This window comes from Marmota monax, unplaced genomic scaffold, assembly GCF_021218885.2.
Source record: "Marmota monax isolate L192 unplaced genomic scaffold, Marmota_monax_Labrador192_F-V1.1 WCK01_AAM20220418_F8-fsc00040, whole genome shotgun sequence".
NCBI classification, from domain to species: Eukaryota; Metazoa; Chordata; class Mammalia; order Rodentia; family Sciuridae; genus Marmota; species Marmota monax.
Genome location: NW_026692782.1, coordinates 12,291,914 through 12,305,154, shown reverse-complemented (window position 1 = coordinate 12,305,154; position 13,241 = coordinate 12,291,914). Strand labels below are relative to the sequence as shown.

General features: G+C 48.9%; 1 protein-coding gene across 2 annotated transcripts in view; it reads left to right on the top strand.

The window, feature by feature from the left end:
* Loxl2 (lysyl oxidase like 2) overlaps window positions 1-13,241 on the top strand; it is an 84,978-nt gene that overhangs the window by 20,251 nt on the left and 51,486 nt on the right. For both annotated transcript variants that reach the window (XM_046447688.2, XM_046447689.2), the window contains exons 2-3: window positions 5,937-6,377; window positions 12,696-12,871. In XM_046447688.2, coding sequence (XP_046303644.1) covers window positions 6,014-6,377; window positions 12,696-12,871 — 540 coding nt within the window. In that variant the 5' untranslated portion in view covers window positions 5,937-6,013. The remainder of the gene's footprint in view (window positions 1-5,936; window positions 6,378-12,695; window positions 12,872-13,241) is intronic.

Genomic DNA, 13,241 nt, shown 5'->3' with positions numbered 1-13,241 from the left:
ATTTACAGAATGCAGTGGACCCTGGGTAACTGGAACCCTGGATTGTGGGAACTGACCTACGGTGAACATAGGGGGCGCTTTGTGTTAGCAGTTTGTAAATCATTCTTCTTGACCTTTCTGTCTTTAATATCCATACGACGAAGGATAAAGGGGCTGTGTAGAAAAGGGAAGACCTTTCTGAATTCAGAGTCACCTAGGCTCAGACACCTCAGTCGATGAACAATTATTGATGTTCACGTTCTGAGCTAGATTGGCAGCATCGTGTGGGTGCCCAGGCAAAGAACACTTCCACCAGACCTACAACGGGGACTAATGAGGAGGAACTCTGTGTTTGCTGATGAATCGATCAGTTTGGCATGGTGAGCTGGATGGAGAGTAACAGCAATAGGTTCATTTCCTTAACCATTACTTCCAAAATTTGGGGGTTTTCTAGTTGTGATGGTTTGAATATGAGTTGAGTGTGTCCTCCGAGGACTCATGTGTTGAAATTTAATTCCCTTTGTGAGGTATTAAAGGAGAAAATGTAACCTGACCATGGTGTTTGAAGGTGGGGCCTTGGGAAGGTGATTAGGATCAAATGAAATCATTAGCATGGAGCTCCCATGGTTGAATCCTGGTGGCTTGATAAGAAGAGGGAGAGAGAATAGAAGAGACATGTGTGATTCCTGACTCTTGCCCTGTGACGCCCTGCACCCTGGGACCTACCAGCAGGAGGCCATTACCAGTTGCAGCCCCTTCTCCTTGAGCCTCCAGAACTACGAGCCAAAATAAACCTCTTTTCTTTATAACTTACCCAATCGGTGGCATTATGTTAGGCAAAACAAAAAATGAACACTGCACTCGTTATTCTTATTGATTTATGGCTTCATTCTACTGTGGTCAGACAATATCTTTCATTGATTGTGTTGAGACATGTTTTATGACCCAACTTGGGGTTCATCATGGAAAATCTTCCATGTGTCCCTGAAGCAAATCTGTTCTAGTGGTTGACGAGCACAGGTTATAGAAACTTGAGAATTAGGTCAAGTTTGTTAATAATGCCATTCCCACATCTTCAGTGCTGCTATGGTTTGGATGGGAGGTGTCCCCAAAAGCTCACATGTGAGACAATGCAAGAAGGGTTGGAGGAGATATGGTTGGTAGAATTGATCCCTGATGGGATTAGCTGAGTGGGGACTGGAGGCAAGTGGGGTGTGGCTAGAGGAAGTGCTTCATTGGGGGCGTGAACATATGGGGTATATATTTGTATCTGGAGAGTGGAGTCTCTGCTTTCTGATCACCATGTGAGCTGCTTCCCTCTGCCACTCTTCTGCCATGATGTCCTGCCTCACCTAGAGGCTGGAGGAATGGAGTCTGTTGTCTATGGATTCAAACCTCTGAAACTGTGAGCCCTCAAACAAACTTTTCCTCCTCTATTATGGCTCTGGTTGGGTCTTTTAGTCACAGTGACAAAAAAGCTGACTAAAACAAGTGCCAAGATATCTTGTCTATTTCTTCTGTCAGCTACCAAGAGAGGTGTGTAAAGTCAACCCCTGGGATTACAGTTCTATTATTTCCTTTTAATTCTGTCAGTGTTTCATACATTCTGAGGTGTTGTATGCAATTTCAGCAGAGTTGCATCTTCCTGGTGGATTGACTCTTTCGTTATCATTAATTGTTCCTTTTCGTCTCTAGCAGTCAACTTTATCTCACTTCATTCTCACTTTCCCTTAACTAATGTATGCATGATGTATCATTTCCTATTCTTTTACATTTAACCTGTCTCCTGTAAGAAACATAAAATCTGATTGTTTTGTTAACTTCATTCTGATGACCTTAGCTAATTTGTGTGTGTGTGTGTGTGTGTGGTGCTGGGGATTGAACCCAGGGCCTTGTGCATGCAAGGCAAGTGCTCTACCACCTGAGCTACATCCCCAGCCCTCTTTCTTGTCTCTTCTTGGGGATTCTGAGAATGTGGATTTTAGACCTTTCTAACCAGTCTGTGTCCTAACTTGTAGCATTCAGCCATTTGGGGACCCCACCCAGAAGCCCAGGGCTGTCTAGCAAGTGGCCCTGCTCCTTGGCAAGCTCTGAGCCCCATTTTTTATGTCCTGTCAGTCCTTGGAGGCTGCCAAGAGCTGTGCTTAGCTTTTCAGCCTCTTGGCCCCTGGCAAGTTCTGTGAGGGAGCAGCAGAGACAAACGTGAGCCTCTGTGACTGTGTTTCCTGTCCCCGTGGGGTATTGGCTCCTGGGGCCCTTGCTGGCCCCGTTTGCTGCCTTGGTAGCCTTCCAGTGTCTTCCAGTATGGCCAGGTTCCACTTAATGATGGGACACATTCTGATAAATGCATCATTAGGTGCTTCTGTCACTGTGTGGACATCACAGAGTACTCACAGCCGCCCAGCTGGCACACGTCAGTCCCACGACACGATCACTTGATGCAGTAAAGAGATTCATGAACACAAGATGCACGAGGTTCTTGGTGATGTGACACCGTGTTCTGTTTTACATTAAAGTTTTATTTTATAAGTAAAAGGTGTACACTCATAAATAATGACAAAATGGCATATATAGGGCCGGGTGTGGTGGCACATGATGTAATCCCAGCGGCTCAGGAGGCTGAGATAAGAGGATTTCAAATTCAAAGGCAGCCTCAGCAAAACCAAGGCGCTAAGCAACTCAGTGAGACCCTGACTCTGGATAAAATACAAAATAGGGATGGAGATGTGGCTCAGTGGTCGAGTGCCCCTGAGATCAATCCCTAGTACCCCCCGCAAAACCTATATACAGTAAGTACTTAAACCAGTACCATAGTCATTCATTATCATTATCAATTACTGTATATAATGGAATGTGTTGGGCTTTTACATGGCAGCCAGGTGGCTTATTTCCACCGGCATCATGAGCACATGGGTGATGCTTCATGCTAGTGAGTGCTACCAGGACACTGAGTGGTAGGTATTTTTCACTCTGTTGTCATCTTACGGGGCCACCATCACGTACACAGCCTGTGATTTAGTGAAAAGTTGTTGTGGGGTGCCTGACAGGGTGTTTTTAGTATTTCTCTACTTTTTCTAGTTGTTCTTGGCAAGAAAATTTATCTAACGCGAGCTGGTCTTCCCTAACCAGAAACAGACGTGGTGCTTTCTGTCCCGGGGGGCTGAGGCTCTGGTGGCAGAGCCAGACACAACAACAGTATAAAGCATGAACAAAATGCGACTTTCAAGGGACCAGAGAAGACATTCATTCTCAGAGGAGGACCTGGGAAGGTCTCCTGAGGAGCAGGAATGTTGTGGCATCATCTCCGACAGGAAGGGGCCGAGGTGCTGTGCTTTAGTGGACATGATGGGATGATGGGATGTGTGGCATGTGAAGGGCAGGAGTGAGGACAGGGAGAGAGGTACAGTTGGAACTGAAGCTGGAAGAGCCGGTTTGCACTGCGTTGATTCCCAGGCCGAACTTGACATTTTTTGTATGTGATGGGGGATGGCTGACACCTTAATAGGTTGCAGGTGACCAGTTCCAGCTTTGTCTGCACTAACTGTGCAGCTGACCTTCTCCGTCTTCATTTTCTCCCATGTGCAATAAGAAATTGAATACTTGCCTCCTTTCCTCCGCAAGGTCCCCAAGCCTCTGTGGCCAGGAGGGGAGCCTGGCCAAGCCACCATTCTGCTTTGGAACCACGGCCTCGTTTGTCAGGGTGTGATCTGAAGGGGTCGGTCTCGGAAACCCCCACCACTTCTGACCTTGTTGTGAGTCACGGGATGTGAGTTGCTGGGGATCCAGTGACGAATGAGGGCTTCCAGTGTTCTGGCACCCACTGCAGGGCTCTGGGCTCTGTGGGCATCCCTAGACCCGTGGAAGCTGCCTCTCTTCCTGGCAGATGCTCGGCAGCTCTGGGTGGCTGTGCCTTTGGGAAGGTTATTTGGTCCTCCCCCAAGGGTAACACACCATGAGCTGAGGAGCATGATCACCCTGCCCCTGCGCACAGTGGTCACAGTGAGTGTATGATGCCCCTGTGGCTCCACCTTCTCGTCCTGCTTTTGCCCTTTGGGATCCCACATCCCAATCTGCTTCCTCCTCCTTGAGATGCACCTGCAGTCCTTGTAAAGCCCCAGATCTCTGTGATGTAAGGTCCAAGGCATGGGAGGTTCCTTGACCTCTGTAATTAGAATCAGGCTCCACTGGATATGGTGACCACAAATGCTCCTGTAGTGCTTATGAGGTGACCTTCAGTTAATCCTCAGAACATTTCTGTGGGCTAGATATGGGTAATCCCCATTCTGTAGATGAGGAAACTGAAGCAAGGAGAAATATAGCCTCGGAGACCACACAGCTACTAAGTGTCAGAATGAGGATTCAAACTGAGACCCTCTGGCTCCAGAGCTTGCTAACTTGCTAACTTCCCATTCTGCTAACTTACCTCCCTGGCTAGTGACAGGCCATTTGGCCCTTTTCTTGTTTGCCACAGAGAGTGTATTTCCTCCCCTCCGGACCAGGAGCAGGCTGGTCCTAATCTCCTGAGTTCTTCAGGAATAGTCACTATGAAAAGGAGGAGATTGTCACCAGGGCACTATGGCTGCTCTGAGGGTGAGACATAGACCTCGGATGGCTCCCTTGCACAATTCCCAGTTTGGCTAAAGACAAATCCTGAGGCCTGTTTGAGGGGGCTTTGACTGACTCCCCTAGGGGTGGTTGCCCTCCTCATGGTCCAGGATGTAAGGCATGGTATGATCAGAAGTGTGGGTGGGTGCCACAGGAAGGTTTGGATGGGTGTGGGAGAAGAGAGAGAAGGTGAAGGAGATGCCAAGCTTCCCTTTAGCTCCTCAAAGAGGCCATGTCCTTCTGGTCCGTGGTGCCCAGCGGGAATGCCTTACCCTAGAGAACTGGGCAAGCTCACGCAGAAACCTGCCAGACTCTCCAGCGCGGGCAACTTCAGGGTGGTACTCAAATCCTGCACCCCACTAGCAGCTCAGTCTCTGGAGCCAAACTATCTTCCCATCCAGTAAACGTGTCCATGGAGCCTATGAAATTTACCATGAAGGGAGCAGAGAACAGTAATGCACAAGCCCTGCCCTAAGAGGCATGTAACCAAGTTGGGCACCTGAAAGTACCTGGGCAGGTAGCAGAAGAATGTCAGGATCCCCGCCCAACCTCGGCAGGAGATGGCCCTGCAGGCTGGTTCAGTAGGGATGCGTGGAGGACGCCAGAGGTGAGCTGGCCCTGGGGAGCGAGAGGATGGAAGCAGTGGGAGCCAGGGAGGGTGCAGAGTGGGAGCCTGCACTCGCCCCATCCCCCATCGGACCCACTGTCCTCCCTCTCCACCAGCCCCTGGACCCCCAGGTGGCTGGTCCACTGGGCTCCTCCGGTGGGTTCCTCATCCTCTCTTGCCTTCAGGGTGGGTTGAGTTGGGTTTGCCCAATAGGAGGCACCAGAAAGAGAGCAGAGAACATGGGAGTGAGGGCCACCATCCCTCCCAAACCCTCCTAACGGAGGTGGCTGTGGTGGCTCTGAAACCCTTTAGCAACATCCCTGCTCCCGTCCTGGAACCAACTCCTCTCCCAGGGACCCTTCAAGCCCCGTGGGTGGTAAAGCTCACCTCCGTTGCCAGCCCAAGGTTCCCCACCGTCTTTCCTTAGTTCCCCTGAACTCTGCCCACATCTCCATAGATAGAATTTAAAAACTCTTCTTAAATTGAGTTCCAGTGTGCGGTGTTCCTGGCCAGGAACCCTATTGAGAAAAGCATTCCGGAGATATGGGAAGGCAGGTGGGCAAAAGAGGTGGCACCCATTGACCCGTATGGTCCAGATGCTAGGTGGAGTGGACATGGGTGGAACATGGAATCAGAAAGCTTTCCATACAAAGCCCGGAAGTGTGAACTCGGAGGTTCTGGGATGTCTGTAACCCTGAATCCTGTCCTAAACACCCTACCCTGACGTGACTTTCCTCCCTTCCAGGAGGCCCCTGCTGCTTCCCCTGCCTGCCCCTGACTCCTCAGGGCTCCTTCTGAGGGATCCTCCCATCGCAGACGAGGATGGCGAGGCCTGTCTGCCCCTGCCTCTGCAGCTCTTTGGCCTTGCTTGCCTTCCTGCCCTCCCTGAGCCTGGCGCAGTACGAGAGTTGGCCCTACCAGCTCCAGTACCCCGAGTATTTCCAGCAGCCAGCTCCAGAGTACCACCAGCCCCAGGTGCCTTCTGATGTGGCCAAGATCCAGGTGCGCCTGGCAGGGCAGAAACGGAAGCACAGCGAGGGCCGCGTGGAGGTCTACTACAACGGCCAGTGGGGCACGGTGTGCGACGACGACTTCTCCATCCACGCAGCGCACGTCGTCTGCCGAGAGCTGGGATATGTGGAGGCCAAGTCCTGGACCGCCAGCTCCTCCTACGGCAAGGGCGAAGGTAAAAAGCTCTGTGTTTGGAACTCAGTGTCTGTCACCTGGCAAGACCGGGAGCAGTTTTCTGTAGGTTAGCCTGGCAAAGAAAGCTCAAATTGCTATGGAGTCTGAATACAATCCTGCTATTACTCCATCTGCCCGCCCAGGCTGCGTCCTGCAGGAAAGTGGGTAGGAGGGCACCTGGGAGGGACATCCTAATTTGTCTGGGACTTTCCTGGTTTGAGCACAGAAAGTCTCAGGCAAACCAGGAATGGTTAGCGACCCTAGGCGGGTGCTGAAATTGGCCTTGAGCATCTCTCCAAGCCGATGACCTCCCTGAAGACTGCATCATCTGCCCAAGAGAACCATGCCTTCCTTCAGATGGCCCCTTCAGAGCAGGACCTTTGTTCTGTCTCACAAAGGCTGCCCAGGGACTAGCGCATTCTACCCAGGTGGAGTTCATCGATTTAACACTAACGTGCTAGTGTGGCCTTGGGCATGACAGGAACAGAGTCACTTTGTGTTTTTCACCACTTTTTGGCCCATCCTTTCCTCCCTTATTAGATTCAAATTACTTTATCTTGAAAGAAAGATGCAGCAGCAGCTTGTAGGAGCTTTGAAAGGTGGGTCTTAGAACCCTAAACCCAACTCAGAGCTAGTGCTGACCTAAGGACACATTTTTTAATGTTGGGGATAAGGTCTAGAAATGGGTCATTAAGTGATTTGTTGCTGTGACATCATAGAGTGTCCTTGCACAAACTGAGACAGCTAGGAGGTCACTAGATGATAGTATAGAATTTTGGGGGACCATTGTTACATACATGGTCTGCAGTCAACTGAAATGTTGTCATGCAGCGTGTGACTGACTGCACATGGGAAGTCAGTCAGACTTCCATATAGGGAAATACATATCCTCTTTGGCTTCAGTTTCCCCATCTGGAAGTTGGGCTCTCCGAGAACTCTTGAAATCCTCAGCCTGTGTTCCCCAAAGGGAAAGTAGGTGGTGGAGGTGAAGGGCATCATTTAAACAATTTCCCTCCAGGAGCTGAGATCTTCCCTGGCTTGGTAAAGCAAAGGTAGCTATCCCACCAGCAGGGGCCGGTTGCCAACTAGAGAGACGTACCACACTCCTGTCCTGCACTACTGGATCAGTGCTGCACTAACTGTGTAAGACTCTCCCGAGGGGATGAAAAATACAGAACACCTCAGACCTAAACCCACAGTCTTCTAGTTTCCAAAGTCTGGGCTGGTGGTGGGGAGCTGGGCTTCTGGGAGACTGTGCCAGGATTGTATCTGTGAACTGGTTTGGGAGACAGTGAAATAGACAAGTGTTAGGCTTCCTTCCAACCCTTCCTTCTGTTCTAGAAATTATAGGAGAAAGGACGCATGCACCATCCCCTGCATGCCTTACCTCCATGCAATGGAAAGTTTCCTGTTAGGAGATCTGGCTCAGGAGCCGGTACCTAGAGTCAAATGTTTTCAGCAGCTCGCTCTGGGCTTCTTGCAGCATTAGAGCCAAAGCAGCCGAGATGGGTTAGCAGATGTGGAACCTTTGGAATCCATTTCCTATCTTCTTTAAAACTTCCAGGGCTCCTGCGTACGTCCACACCTCTTTATACTGCCAGCTGAGGGATCCAGGGCTGACAACATCAGGCTCATGGCTTTTTCCAGACTCTCCAGGCTTCATTATTTTGTGATAAGTACTCTCCAGTGACAGTGGGGTATTTTTTGTCTCTGGTGACAACTTTATTTTATTTCTGCCCAAATTTAAAGCTTACCTGTCATCAGACAAGGTGGTTATGGTTTTTCTCAGCAGAAGCAGACATGGGGGTAGTTGGAAAGATGGGCTTTCCTGGGTGGGATTTTGCTGTCCAAGGATGATGTGGATGAAGAGTTGAAGAGTCGAGGGAGGGATTAAAGCTTGGTCCAGGGAGCTCATGCCTGGTATTGAAGGAGTAAAGGATCATGCAGTCTGCTGCGATTTGTACATCAGGGGTCCCTGCAGACACTGTGGCATTAAAGGAATAAACAGATAGCAGGAGGGGCACAGATGAAGAGTGAAGTGTGAAAAAGAGGTGGAGGAGGGCACAGTGGTTGGTAACAATAAGGTGTGAGCTATGACCATGGAGGAGCCGCTGCAGCTGGGTGGAGGAAGGCCGCTGGACAGAGGAGGTATGTGACCGAGAATCCAAGAATACTAGAAGGGCAGTCTGTGGACACTGAAGCCATCAAGGTTATGGCAGGTGTAGTTCAAGAAGAGGACAGAGAGAAATACATGCTAGAGTCAATGAACAGTGTCCCGCGTCCAGGGCTTTAAGAGGCAGGCTGTTCATCTAAAGTGGTACTTGGTTTGCATTATGAGAGGCCTTTTAAATATGAATGTGAATTTCATTGCCATGGGTGGAGTTTTGGTTTGCTTTTAGCCCTGGGCACCTTAAGTATCAGCTGATTGATCCATTTTGATCTGGGAGAATACGAAAACAGTTGACACAACAGTGTGTGCTATTATGACCAGAGTATGGCCAGTGCCCTGGGCTGTGCCCCAATAGAGTTTGACCTGTAAATCAGGCTTGTGACCCTATAAGAGGCCACTCTTCCAGGAGTTCCCAGTCTCCTGTGTAGTTCAAGCAGAAATAACGAGACTGGGGTACAAGGGACCCCCTCCCCTCCTAGTTTCCCAGCCTGGCTTGTCAGCAGGTCTCAGCGCTCACAGCATGTCTGATAAACCACGGCCCTTTTAGTTCTAGAAGAGGCAGCTGGCCCATTTAACACCCTCTGGGTGGCTCCCAGCCTCATGAACCAAGGTTTAGGTTCTCCACCCAACTGTACCCCTATTCCTGATCAGAACCTCAAAACTGATGACCCTGCAGATTCTAACTTGAACAATTTCCATTACCCCGGCAGAGCCCAGGGCCTGGCATTCAAACGGAAGTTCGTTTATGATCTTTCTCCTCCAAAGGACCTGTTAATTTGTTCTCACATCCCTTCTCTCATCAGGAGAAGCATTTCATAGAGTAAATGAGTGGAAAGAGTAAAAGGAAATTTTGCTTCTGATTGAATAGCTTTTTTGTGTCCAAAGTGTGAGCCTCATCTTGTGTCCCAAATACCTCTTTCCCAGCAAGCTAGATGCCAGTCTATGCCTAGATCCATCCTGTGTTCCTGAAGGCAGGCCCAGAGGCTGACTGCACCAGAATCAGAACAATCTAGGAGATGGACACTAAGTGTATAGGGGGAAATCACAAAATAAAACAAAAAAATTTGTTGTGAAATTGGGCTAAAGAGTAGACCAAGCATGGTGATGTCGTCTTGTTCTAAGTTCAGATTTACGTATTAAGAAAAAGTAATTGGCCAAGCTTAGGTAGTGTGAGCAGCCTCACTGGGGGTCCATTGAAGGTGCAGAAGAGAGCAGCTCTTGGGTGGCTTAGCTCCCTCAGCACTCCTGGGTGCTAACTTCCTAGGCTCCATCTCAAACGTGAAGCTAACTCCGTAGCATCCAGGCTTTGCAACTCTGCATGGTTCCTTTAAAGGTGTGCTGATCTGCTCCAGCCCTTAGCGAGGATGGTTTCCGTCGCTGCAGATGGAATAAGGGCACCACTTCTTTTTACCATCAGCTCTTGGGCAGCGCAGCTACAGAACATTCCAAGGGAGAGGCCCCACTTGAAAGGTGGAGGGTCTTTTCCGTTGCCAGTACTTAGTAAGACAAACACGAGCTTGTTGTAGAAACAGCAATTGATTAGGGAGCATCTGTTTCAGTGGAGTTCCACGGCTTGGGAACCAGGCCAGATTGAGAAACCAGTTGGAAAACCTCAGCCCAGATGGTTTCAATAAACTCTTTGTTCCCACAACGTGTCTGAGGCGCTCTCCTTTGAGACCAGACTAACCATCCATCAGAGCAGACGCGTTCCAACCAAGCCTGGAAGTCAGAAGATTGGCCCTTGTGGCCTCCCTGACCTTAAAGAACCTCAGCTTCCCTCCTTGATTTTCTGATCTCTATAATGGGGGTGTTTTTAAATCTTCTTTTTTCCTTGATCATGGAGGCAGTAAAATGTATTGTTTTCCTGACTTCCTGGGAGGAGGAAAGGAAGATTGAGTATGTCCCAGGCAAACCCATTATTTTATTGGATCTCCATGGCTACCTGTTGATTGGGCATTGTTTTATTTGAAAAATGGGAACCAAGCTTGGTTAAGTAGCTGACCAAGTCACTAGTGCCCAAGTCCATGGTAGATGGGACTAGAACCCAGGTTTGTGGGACTCTAATGTTCAGTGGGCTTCTAAAAGGAGCCTTGAGAAAAACGAGACTCTTGGTTTTCTTTTCTTTTATTTGGTAGTGGCATTTATAAAAATCACTATTTAAAAACCCTCTAGCACCTTTAAAAAAAATTTTTTTTTTGGAGAGAGGGGGTACCAGGGATTGAACTCAGGGGCACTCGACCTCTTAGCCACATCCCCAGCCCTATTTTGTATTTTATTTAGAGACAGGGGCTCACTGAGTTGCTTAGTGCCTCGCTGTTGCTGACGCTGGCTCTGAACTCGCGATCCTCCTGCCTCAACCTCCCAAGCCACTGGGATTACAGGTGTGCACCACCATGCCTGGCATTTTCTTTTAATTTTTATTTTTAATGGTGGTAAAACACACATAACATAAAATTTATGCCTTCACCATTTTGAAGTGCACAGTGCAGTAGTTCACTTTTAGGTACATTTAGCATGTTCACCTTTCCTGTGTAGACATCTCCAGAACATTTCCATCTTGCAGCACTGAAGCTCTGTGCCCATGAAACAAGCATGGCCCACTCCCCCTGCCCCTGGACCCTGATGACCCCATTCTGTTTCCTGTCTCCGTGAGAGTTTGACTGTTCTAGATGCTCCATCTAAGTGGAATCATCTAGCATTTGTCCTTTCATGACTGACTGACCTACTTCACCTGATGTCCCCAAGGTTTGTCCATGCTGTGATAGGTGTCAGAATGTTTTCCTCTTTAAGTCTGTTCCATTGTATTTATGTACCATGATTTGTCAACAGATACTAGACTTGCTTCCACCCCTTGGCCATTGTGCATAATGCTGCTGTGACCAAGGGTGTGCAGATACCTGTACGACACCCTGCTTTCAGTTCTTTTGGATATATACCCAGAATTGCCAGACTGTATGATAGTTTTATTTTACTTTTTTTGGGCACCAGGGATTGAACCCAGGGGTGCTTAACCACTGAACCACAACTCCAGCCCTTTTTTCAATATTTTTTATTTAGAGACAAGGTCTCACTGAGTTGCTTAGGGCCCCACTAAATTACTGAGGCTGCCCCAGTCTCCCGAGCCGCTGGGATCCAACTTGCTGCTTTCCATAGCAGGTGCATAGCCACACCAACACTCATTATTTTCTGTGTTGTTTTGATAGTAGCCATCCTGATGGTGTAAGGTGGTATCTCACCGTGGTTAAACTCTAGTTCTTTGCACACTGGATTCTCTACTTAGCAGGTGACATAAAAGAGCAGGAGGTGAGCAGAATTCCACAACGGCCTTCTGGAATGTGAAGAGCTGGCTCTCTGGGTTAGTGTAGCTGGCCCATCTCTCAACCAGGCTTAATAAACATCAAGAAATGAAAAGGGCACTGAGCAGGGAATTGAGGCCCAGGCTCTGGGGTCAGAAGCCTGGCACATGTGGGCTACCTCTCTGAACCAGGGCTCTGCTTCCTTCATGTGGAAATAATCATGCCACCCTGTCCTCTTCCCCAAGGTATGGAAAGATCTAGGAGGTCATCCATGGGAAATTGCCCCCAAATCTGCAAATCTTCAATTGCAGAATAGCTTTGCTTTTCCCCATGGGGTCAGAGGTCAGCCTCTACCACACATGGCAGGTGAAGCTGGCCTGTGCGATCGTCAGGAACACTGAAATCCTTCTCTTCCTTGTCATTACCATTTTTGGTAACTAAGAGGTGGCAGTAAACCGGGCATGTGCTATGTACTATCTAATCAACACACACCCCTACCGCTCAAGTGCCACTGTCACCCCACTTTAGCTTTAACCAGGATCATTCAGCTGAAAGTGCCTGAGCTAGAACTCAAACCCAGCTCAGTCGCTGATGCCCATGCTTTTTCAGCTACACCACATGACTACTGAGCTTCAATCTGATTCTGTCTTAACTGTTTCCAGCCTCCCACTTCCCCAAATCACATCAGCTGCCTATTCCGGCAAGGGAATCCTGATGCTCTAGGACCAGATGCAATATCTTCACATGAAACCAAATGATGGCCACACACAGCTGCCAAAAATCAGTACCCATCCCCCCAGACACCCGATCTGCATTGATATGGTGCTTGATTTCTCTCCTCTGCTTCCTTCAGGGCTCATCTGGTTGGACAATGTCCACTGCACTGGCAAAGAGGCGACCCTGGCAGCCTGCTCCTCCAATGGCTGGGGTGTCACCGACTGCAAGCACACAGAAGACGTTGGCGTGGTGTGCAGTGATAAAAGGATTCCTGGGTTCAAATTTGACAATTTGTTGTTCAACCAGATAGAGGCAAGTCACATGCTCTTGAAGACTTCCTTTTTAATTTTTATTTTGAGACGGGGGTAAGTTGCTGAGACTACCTTGGAACTTGCAATCTTCCTGTAACTGAAATTCCTGGCTTCTTGATAACTTCGTCACCTGGACATTTTCCTTCTCCCGTGTAACTCACTTCTTTCCTGATGATTTTAAGAAGTGTGTGTGTGAGCATAAACAAGGGAGACCTGCCCCAGTTGGATCTGTGTGTGAGGACACTTTGGGGATGGCATTCATGGGGAAAGGGAATTTCTGGCACAGAGAACAACTGGGGCAAAGTCAGGAGAACAGAGTGTGGCCTGGGATGATATTGGAGAGAAGATGCATCAAACATGCATGAGACCTG